Here is a 10378-nt window from a genome sequence, read left to right as displayed (position 1 = left end):
TCTCATTGCTTCAATAGTGCATCTTTAGTAATTGGGAATGATACTTTATTTTTTCCTATGTAATTTCCTACAAGTATATTTTCTCATTCATTTATACAGTTTTACTCTACTTCAGTAGGTAATTTAAATTCAAATTGAGAATTCAATACCTCCACTTTTGTCTGTGTATTGCCCAAGTAGATTTTCCCTTTATAGGCATGATCTTCTGACTTTTTTGCATTGTTGTTCTTTCAGACTTCATTAGTTTTCCATGTCGAGTTGCTCCTGATAGTATATGACTTGGATTTGGGAGCCTTCATCAGCTCCTTCATTGTAGCAATTAACCATTGATCAATTTCTTCATATTCTTCTTTTTTAGCAGATTCTAGTCTTGAAGATAGTGGATGTTGAGTTGAATTGTAATCTGTTGTGCTTTCTCCTTATTGATGACAATTTCTCCCCTTTTGGCATGCATAAGGAGCTTTGTAATCTGATTCTTGAGCCCAAACAGATTAGCTCTTTCATTATAGCGTATCTTCCAAACTCCTTCATTATCCCTCTATTTTCCTGCATCATTTTCAACACGAATTTTCCTAGTAGCAGTTGGAGAAGATTGCTTAGTTGTGTTTATATCCTGTTGTTCTTTGATAACTTCTTCAGCAATTCTTTCAATTTCTTTGACGGATGCTTCCTTGATTCCTTCCAGCACAAAATTCCTAACTTCCTTAGATTTATTACTTTTGTTCTTTCCATTCCCCATGGCAGAAACAAAAAAAAATAACAGAGTAATTGTAAGAAACCTAAGAAATGATCACAGATAAACCGCAATCGAGGGAAAATTCTAGCAATGTTTATAAATGCACAAGAAACTCTAGACTAGAGAAACTTAATGGCTCACTTATGACGCAAGACAATATCATGTCGTTCGTGTAGATCAGACTGTGCCTCTTGTGCCAATCGTGTCGCCCGTACCGATCGTGCTTCCTTTGATAAATGGTGATTTCAGTGCTGATTTGATGACTTCCGACACAAGAGAATATCGTATCACCTATGACGATCGTGTCGTATATGACTATCGTGTCGCCGTTCCAATTGTGTCGTGATGTGCCGCTTGTGCCGACGTGCTTCCTTAAAAATCTCTAGATCTTTTTTCTCTCTTTCTACGGTTTTTCGTTGTTTCTTTCATTGGAGTTTTACTTCATTAACTCTAAGACTTACCTTCTCTGTTAGACTAACAACGACGAAGCTATTGATAAATGGCAAAGACGGAGTTATGAAAGTTAATGAATATTCTGTAAGAAATAATATTTAGAATGAATTTTATATATTTGTTATAGCATCTACAAGTTCTTATTTATACAAGTTTGTCAAATATGGAAAGGAGAATAAGGCCATAAATTTAGGAGATCACTTAAGTATTAAAGACTCCCCACAAGTGCACGATACTTAGTTGAGGAAGGTAGGAGATCACTGAAATCTTTGAGTAATTGAGCACTAGCGGACAAGGGAGTTGATCTTTATTTGGTGCTAGCCATGCCTGATTTATGGAGTATATTAGTGATGTATTTACTTTGAGAAATAAAGAGTCATGTGGTGGAAGGAATTACTTCGACGCCCAAGAAATATGTAAGACATCCAAGATCCTTCAGTAAAAATTGAGCAGCAATGGTGGAAATAAGGTTGGACAACTTTGTAGAGGAACTCCTAGTGGCAATGATATCATCAATATATACTAATAAATAGAGTGTGGAACCTATTTTTTGGTAGATGAAGAGAGATGCATCTTTAGTTGAATTGACAAAGCCAAGAGAAAGGAGAAACGTGCAAAGCTCTGTATACTAGGCATGAGTAGCTTGCTTTGGGACATAAATTTCCTTTTTGAGGTGGCATACATGATTAGATAAAATTTTGTTGATAAAACTAGGGGTTGGAGCATGAATGCGTCCTCTTTGAGCATCCCTTGAAGAAAGGCATTATTGACATCAAGTTGGTGGATGGACCATCTTTGACGAACTACAAGTGTGAGGACAATACGAATGGTGACCAGTTTAACAACCAGATTGAATGTCTTTGTATAATTCCAACCAAGGAATTGGTGAAAACCTTTGGTGACTAGTCGAACCTTGTATCAATCAATCAAGCCATCCGAGTGTTGTTTGATTCGAAAAACTCATTTATAGCCAACCAAATTTTGAGTAGAGAACTGACTAACAAGTTCCCAAGTGTTGTTACGGTGTAAGGTGTCAAACTCAGCTTGCATAGCTGAGCGCCAATTAGGGTCGCGAAGAGTTTGGGTAACGGTGCTGGGTTTAAGTGGAAGAGAGGGTTGGACATGAAGATTAAGCTTCTTGAGGGGTTTGACAATATTGTTTTTAGATCAGGTGATGATACCACCCCATCGGGTTAGGGTTTCCTATGAGGGTTAATAGCGGGTTGAGATGGTGGCACAGAACATTATGGGGATGGTGAAGGAGGGGACTTAGAGAGGCCAGGGAAGGGTGGGGAAGTCAAGATGTTATCTAGGGATTTTAGGGTGGTACTAACCATGGGTTGGTTTATGGGATAAAGTATGGAGAGATGAAGTGGTCCTTATTTTACTATGTACTCGGACTAATATGAGGGACTAAGGAGTTGTACGAGAATTCAGATTCAACAAACTTGACATGGAAAGAGTTGTAAATCCTTCAAGTGGTTAGATCGAGACACAAGTATGCATGTTGATCGTCCGAATAACCTATAAAATCACACATAGTAAACTTTGGTGCAAGTTTATGGTTACCATATGATTTAATTTAGTGAAAACACAAACAACCAAAACACTTTAACTTATGATAATCCGGGGAAATTTTGAGTAATTTGGAATAGGGTGACTGGTACCCAAGAATTAATGTTGGGAGCCATTTGATGAGATAAGCGGAAGTTGCCATAGCATGAGGCCAATATGTGAGGGGAAAACTCGAGTGATGGGGAAGAGAGACACCGGTGTCGGTAATGTGCTGATTCCAATGTTTAGAAATTTCATTGTGTTAAGGTGTATGAGGTGGGGTGGTGTGATATCTCATGACATGAGTGCTTAATAAAGGACAAAGACCAATATATTCTGCACCATTATCTGTGTAAAGAATTTTGATGTTGTGATGAAAGAAATTTTCAACAAGCGAATTAAATTTGGGAAATAGAGTTTGCACATCAAAATTTCATTTTATTAGATATAGCCAAATATAACAAGTTAAATGATCAACAAAATGCAATAGTAGCGAAGACCATCAATTGATAAAAAAAAGGAGAAGTTTATAAATTAGAGAAAATTATTTCCAGATGATAAAATGATTTAAGAGTGGATTCATAGAAAAAACATTTATGACTTTTTCTTATTTGATATGAGTAAAAATATGATTATTGGAATTTATTTGAACCTAAAGAAAAATGTTGCTGAATAAAAGTAAAGATTGAAGAGGAGGGATGCACAAGTGTATGGTGTCATGAAGTAGAGGAGTTTGTGTGGACAGAGTGGACAAACGAGGAGTTAGATGGCCAAATATAGAGTCCATCATGGCACGAGCCTTTATGTGTTGTTTGGACCGTCTATAAGTTCTTTACTTGAAAAGAGTTTGATAAGAAAATAACATCAGAGTTAGTTTGTTTGATAAGCTGAGAAACAGAAAGGATTTTTTGTTGCATGGAAGGAACACACAAAGTATTTGAGAGGGATAAGTCATTAAGTAAAAGTGTTCCAGAATGAGAGAAATTTAAACATGAATTGTTACTCATAAACATTGAATCGTGACCCATGTACGAATGATGAAGCGCTAGATTGGCAAGATTATTGGTGACGTGATGCGTCGCGCCACTATCAACCAGAAAATTATTTTGAGATGTGTCAACAATTTTAGCATGGACTTGAAATTGTCCAGGGTTAGAAGAAGAGTTACGAGGAGGTGGCGGGACACCAAGATGCTGCTTCTTGAAGATGTGACACTGAGATAGAACATGACACTTGACATTGCACCACTAACAGCGACCAAGAAATGGTTTGCGATTGTTAGGGCGTAAAGTGGATGATGTAGAAAATTTCCAAGACCGATTTTTATTAGAATGGTTGGGTCGAGTTTGTGCATTAAAGGTTGTCATAGGAGCATGAGTCTATCGTTGAGTAGAACAAGGAAGAGTTCTTGAATGAGAAGTTTATCGAGGAGGTCATCAAATGGAATGACAGTGTCTCTTGCATTGACTCCATCAATGACAGCTCTATAGTTGTCGTCGAGGCCACGTAAGATATGATTAGTCATGTCTTCAACAGAGATAAGAGAGCCAAGGGAGGAAGGGAGATCTGCAACTTGCTTAAGAGAATGCATGTAGGTGGTGATGGATTTGGTACATTTGGATGTTGTGTGGAGACGCTCCTTTAACTACTTGAGTTGGTTGCGGGATACCTTGGCATAAGTACGCAAGAGAAGAGTCTAGAGATCATGTGATGTCTTTTTTTGAGATGTCACTTCAAGGGTGAGTGTGGTGAGGATAGCACCGTATATAAGACGGACATATCAACGCTAGGTTTTATAAGCAAGATTTGGAGTTGTCACCGGAGATTCAAGGGTGTTATAGACCATTGTCGCCGGTACAGGAAATGATCCATCTGGATATTTGAGAAGATCATAGCCATCGAGGAGAGCTTCAACTTGAAGTATCTATGTGAGGTAATGAGAGGGAAGAAGCTTGGTGACACTAGTGAGGGTGATGCAAGTGAAGGGTTTTGATGGCTCATGACGGTTGCTAATAGAGGAAGAGTTGTCGGTGGCCATGAGAGGCAAAGCAAAAAAAGAGCGGTGTCTTGTGCTGACGGAAAAAAAAGGAAAAGTGGATCGTGTATTACTCTGATTAGAGCGGTCAGACGGGCCAATCCATGGTGGAGCGGGCCTACCCACCAAAACCCATCATTTGACGGGTCGACAGCGGGCTGTCCCACCATACCAACGGGCTGAAAATCCCTAACCCAACCCAAGGTGGGTTGCAGGTTAGGCGGCTAGCCCGCGGGTTGTCTCACTACAAATAAAAATCATTAATAGTTCAATAAATAAGAGTTCAAGAACATGATCAAATAGTCATAATACACACCAAACAAGAGTTTTATCTATCGTTACATATTAATTGACCAAATAGTTCAACAAAGTAACTAAAATTTGAAAGATTCATAAATTAGAAATTTTAGTAAAGTCAGCATTCTTTAAATATCATCAATTGAGATATAATCTATGTTAAATCCTTCTTCCTTTATTTCCTTTCTCTTCAATGTCTGCATCAGTATCCTCTAAAATATTTGATCCTTGCTTGGACAATATTGATGTAACTATTACGTTGTCTTCTTGATTTTTATTAGAAAATATTGAGTATTGACTGTTGCAGTGTTGTCTAAGACAGAAAAAAACTAAGGCTATACGGCATATGCCTATAAAGCTATAAATCAGATTAGATTTTTTTTGTCAACCCGCGGGCCATCCGAAGCCCGACCCGCCTAGGCCCACGACCCGAGCGAGCTGGCCAGTGTAGGCCCACTTCCAAATGGGTTGCTAATATTTCAACCCAACCCGTCTAAATTATTTGACGGGGTGGGCCAACCCAACGGGCCTAACTCAAATTGACGGCTCTAACTCTAATATCATGTAAGAAAGAGTGCTTAGAATTAATTTTATATATTATAAGTTCCTATTTATACAAGTTTGACAAATATGAAAAGAAGGAGAATAAGACCATAAATTAAGAATCTAGAATTTGAGAGAAAATTATGTTTTCTAACTCTACCCATTTATCTTAAATAAAATAAAATTAGATAATTAATTATTATAATTAATATTTTGTGTGGAAGTAAATTCACATATTAAAAAAATGAGAAAATGAGAAGAATGAATTAACGAACAAGAGAGGAATAAAATAAATAAGGAAATGGAGGACAAAGAAAATGTAATAAAAAAAATTAAAAATTAACTTTAGTTTCATAAAATTCAAAACTAAAAATAAAAAGCATTGACCTGATTTAAGAGAATGTTAAATTTGATAAAAACTAGAGTTTTGCATTTATCCAAAATGTAAATTATACCTTTGTTTGATGGTTCACCATCATCAATTACAATTACAATGTCATGAATTAAATTACATATTTTTTAAATATTAAATATAAATAATAATTTAAATTATTTAACTTTAATAATATAAAAACAATTAATTTTCATCAAATAAAAAATATATATATTTTAAAAACTTAGATTATTACAAACATATAACCCCATTTCAATAGAACTCTAATTGCCTGATAAATTATTATATCAATCATTTAACTCAAAAGAAATCCTTTAAACAAAATAATAAATCAACATCAATAACAAAAAAAAATGTCCAAAAAAATCAAAGAAAGTCATAAAAATAATAGTACCCAAAATGAGTGCAAAGAGAAGAGGCAAGTCAAGACATTAATCAGAATGTGTGCCACAAAATATGGACAATGTTTATGAAAACATGACCCAAAAATCATAGATTTCTTTTGACAAAACTTTTTGGATGATTAAATAAATAAACAGATACAAAAGAGACAAAAAAAGAAACTTGAGTATTTAGTGAAATTATTTTACTAAAACAAACATTCTTCATTCTATGTCATACATACATACATAATAAACAAACAGATCAGCTGTTAATTTTCTTGATCTTCCTTGCCAAAGCCTTATTGAACTCACTTTCTGAAAGAGACAATACCTGATTCAATAACAAATTCACTCCACTCTCCTTCACAATTCCATACCTAGGTTTAATCCTCTCCTCCAAGCTATACCCAAAATACTGAGGAAATTTAACCAGCTCCGATTTCGGATAACCCATCGTCTCAAAAAACTCCCACTTCGGTTTCAAATTCTCAACCAAACTAAACGTGTACAACGCCCCATATCTCGTGATCATAGTACAAATATCATCCACACTAAACCCTTTCTCCAAAAAAAATTCTGTAACAGGCTTCAAATTCGATTCAATACTCAAACCGAACGTTTGAGGGGCCCGATATAGAATTCCAGCGACATTAACACCCAAAGACTTGAAATATTCAGCAGTGGGCCTCAGCTTATCGTCCACATTATAACTAATAATGTTCGGGCATCGGGTCAGGATCTTACCCACGAATTCAGCGGGTAAACCCATTTCATAAAGGAAATCCACGGTTGCTTTCAGCTTCGGCCTGCTATACGTTAAAAGAGCGGGAAAACGATAAATAACCTTCGCCCATTGTTTCTTGTCAACTCCAAAGTCCTCTAAATATGCCATTGTTGGTATTAAGTTATCCGATAAGCTTATCCCGCAAAGTTGAGGCCTTCGGGTGAGTATATAAGGAATATCGGATTTGGGTACTCCGAGCCCAAGTAGGAATTCGACGATCGGTTTAACTTTTCCTTCCAAACTATAGTAAGCAAACGAAGGAAACTTTCTCGTCACTTCTTTGATCATTTCCAAATCCATTCCGAGCTCTATCAGGTACGAAACGTGTGGAAGAAGATCTCCCGACGGTCCCACCTCACTTACTCTTTCTATTGCTCGTAGCTTCTTCGAGTTGAGAGCATTACTCGGCTGAGGAGGAATTGGACTAACTGTTCCCCCTTCTTCCAACGATGTTGTGTTCATGATAGCAATTGTTTTCTCTGTTGACCGCTCTTTAATAATAGGTGGTTCGGGAAAATTCTCAACTACATCCACAAAAATGTCACCATATTCATCGAGGAGACTCTCGAGATAGGGATTAAGGGCATCCCTTATCTCGAGAGTAGTTAGTTCACGTCCTACAAATACAAAACAGCACATGTTATTATAAATTCAAAATCGAGTTCGTTTCCCACTAAAAACATCTTATTTTCCTCTAGACATGTCCTTACCTACTAGGTAGCGAGATTTATGAACAGAATGGAGTCGTGAAATGAGATGTTTAATGAAAGCGTCAGATTTGTTTATAATTCTAGCCGCTAAAGCATTAGTGGAACCTTGTTTCTTAAGGAACAAAGTTAATACAGCTTTGGCTTCTTCTTTTTCTGCAGCTAAAAGTGTATGAGGCACCACTCTTACATTGAATGTACCATCAATCCCAGATTCATCTATATTATATCCATTACAAAATTAGAGAGGTCACAAAATGCTATTTTAATCATAATAAAGAACAAAAACTTGTCTTACTACTGGACTTTGCCTGGCAAATGAAAGAGTTATTGGGAAATTTCTGTTCATTCCTCCTATAAGAAGCAGACCAATCTATATGTCTCCCAACTGTTTGGATCCTGTGATTATAAATATATGAAGAAATCAAATCATTTGAAAGATTTGAAAACACTTCTTATGGAATCCAGATACAGACCAGAAACAACCAACAAATTAATTTTATGAATCTATGTCTAATTAAGTTTAATTTCCAAATATGTCTGTTTCTAGATCCCGATCCAAAGAAATAATATTTATAACTATGGCCGATCTAATCAAAAGTAAAATGACACAATCGCCAAATGTTTCAAAAGACTATAAAGATGTCTAATTCGTGTGGGCAGTCAAAAGTTAAACCTTGTTTGATGTATGATTATTTGGAAATAATGTGTTTTTTTAAAGAAATTTTGTTGACTTTATTTAAAAATGTAAAAATTGGTTTATTTTGTTAATTGGATGATGAGATGGAAATAAGTGATGGTTGATGAGATAGCGAGTCACTAGAAAACAATCCTAAAAAATTCACATAAAACAAGCTTCGAGCTATAGAACCGAGTTCTAGTGGGAATCGAACCCAAGACATTTGGTTTCTTACACACTCTTTCAACTTGAGTTACTCTTGTAGGTTTTTATATGCTCTAATATATATATAAAAAAAAACAATACAAGTCTAGAAATAGCACTTACCTGTTGGTAAGTCCATTTTCGCCTTGCGATAATCCAGACAAACAAGCTGGTATTGTACGTCGATGACATTTCCGACAACGGAAAGTACTTGTTTGAGACAACCTCCAAGAAAATCTATTTGTTCTGAAGCCTTCAAATTACAATAAGAGAAAGAAACCATTAATCCTAGAAGGAACAAAAAAAAACACTAAAAATTATACTTACTAGGAATAGAAAATAGATGATGATCCTCTTCCACCATTTGAGGGTGTAAACAGGTACTACTCAAAACTCCTAATACAGTCTTCATCATCATATATCTCTTCTTTTTAACAGCTCAGCTGCAGGAGGAAGAGCGTATCTTCTCTAATTAAAGATAATCCTGTAATCTTATATATTTAGGATCAAAATTGGATGCATGAAAAGGAGATAATGTGTTGCTTTAAAGAAAGCAAATCTTTGATGATTGGATTATAAACTCATAGAAAGAAAATAATAGAAAATCACACTCAACTTCAAAATGAACAATGATAGGAATACGATGATTGATGTTGTTTCTTCTGATTTTCAGCTTGTTTTAATCTTGTATTGTAATTTCAGACAAATAATGTCAAAACTTGTGCTTACATGGTTTTGGTTTTACTCCCTAGTTGTTGTGGTTTCTGCAATTTAGCGGAACAATTGATTATAACTGTCAACAACCATCATGCCCGATGTTACATTGTATTGACAATTTCATTAATACATATTTTTAACTTCTTAAAAAAGAGAGAAAGAAATGTTGTTTAAAATTAAGGGGAAAAAATAACACCTAAAACCCTAGAAATAGCTTTTCATCCATGTTTATAACCAGGTTGTTTGAGGCAACTTTTCGCACATCCATGAGGAGGCCATAATGACCTAAAGATTAGTGCACCCCTTAGTCCAAATCTGAGCTACCCATGGTGGGTTTCTCTAAGTTGTTCTTAAAACCAAGATTTCGTTACTACTTAAAAATAATGTTTTTTTCTCTTGGAATGTTACTACTTCCCTCTAAAATCCAATTCTAGATCAAAAACAAAATGACCTATTATAGCTAGTGTTATAAAAACCCAACAAAAACCCCATATCAGATCAAAAACAATTCAGAAGGATTACATGCGAAGACACTTAAAGCAATAGTTCTATTCACCAGTTGTATAGACAAACAAAATACAGAAATTTTCTTTCCCAATTGAAGCAATCATTGAAGAGAAGAAAGAAAGTTTTTGTGGGTATATGTTCACTTACCTTCGATTTCGACTGTAAATAGGTTTCTGTCTCTGTTTGGATTTCTGTCCAGGAGGGAGTGGAGTACCGTTGAGTTGAGTTGAGACGAGGAAGAATGAAAGGGTAAGATTATTTAGTAAGATGAAGAATATCGAAATAGCTCCTGAATTTATATCTAAACATCTAATAAAGTCATAAACTTTATAAATGGGTCAGCTCGCGGGTTGCGGGTTTAGATATAAATTAGTATAATCATTTG

The 10378-nt window shown here is 35.6% G+C and overlaps 1 protein-coding gene across 3 annotated transcripts; it reads right to left on the bottom strand.

Moving 5' to 3' along the window:
- Nucleotides 1-6565: 6565 nt before the first annotated feature.
- On the bottom strand, nucleotides 6566-10264 carry LOC124944818 (transcription termination factor MTERF5, chloroplastic). Of its 3 annotated transcripts, none has more exons than XM_047485163.1 (6): nucleotides 10141-10264; nucleotides 9097-9253; nucleotides 8893-9022; nucleotides 8185-8285; nucleotides 7890-8105; nucleotides 6566-7796 (listed from the first exon to the last, which is right to left on the bottom strand). In XM_047485163.1, exons 2-6 carry the CDS (start codon nucleotides 9185-9187, stop codon nucleotides 6658-6660), a joined length of 1677 nt encoding a protein of 558 aa, XP_047341119.1. In that variant the 5' UTR covers nucleotides 9188-9253; nucleotides 10141-10264; the 3' UTR covers nucleotides 6566-6657. The 3 variants fall into 3 exon arrangements, with proteins under 3 accessions (XP_047341119.1, XP_047341121.1, XP_047341120.1); XM_047485165.1 differs by having other exon boundaries at nucleotides 8188-8285; XM_047485164.1 differs by having other exon boundaries at nucleotides 9097-9212; nucleotides 10141-10246.
- Between the last annotated feature and the right edge of the window lie 114 nt (nucleotides 10265-10378).

The sequence above is a fragment of the Impatiens glandulifera genome, chromosome 7 (genome assembly GCF_907164915.1).
Source record: "Impatiens glandulifera chromosome 7, dImpGla2.1, whole genome shotgun sequence".
Lineage (NCBI taxonomy): Eukaryota > Viridiplantae > Streptophyta > Magnoliopsida > Ericales > Balsaminaceae > Impatiens > Impatiens glandulifera.
Note: the sequence above shows the minus strand (reverse complement) of the source record. Positions and strands in the feature narration are given on the sequence as shown.

Coding starts and splice junctions, on each gene's coding strand:
- LOC124944818 (XM_047485163.1), bottom strand. CDS start 9,187: ATGATGATGAAGACTGTATTAGGAGTTTTGAGTAGTACCTGTTTACAC. Junction 9,023..9,096: donor TCATCTATTTTCTATTCCTA/GTAAGTATAATT, acceptor TGTAATTTGAAG/GCTTCAGAACAAATAGATTT. Junction 8,286..8,892: donor GAAAATGGACTTACCAACAG/GTAAGTGCTATT, acceptor TTATAATCACAG/GATCCAAACAGTTGGGAGAC.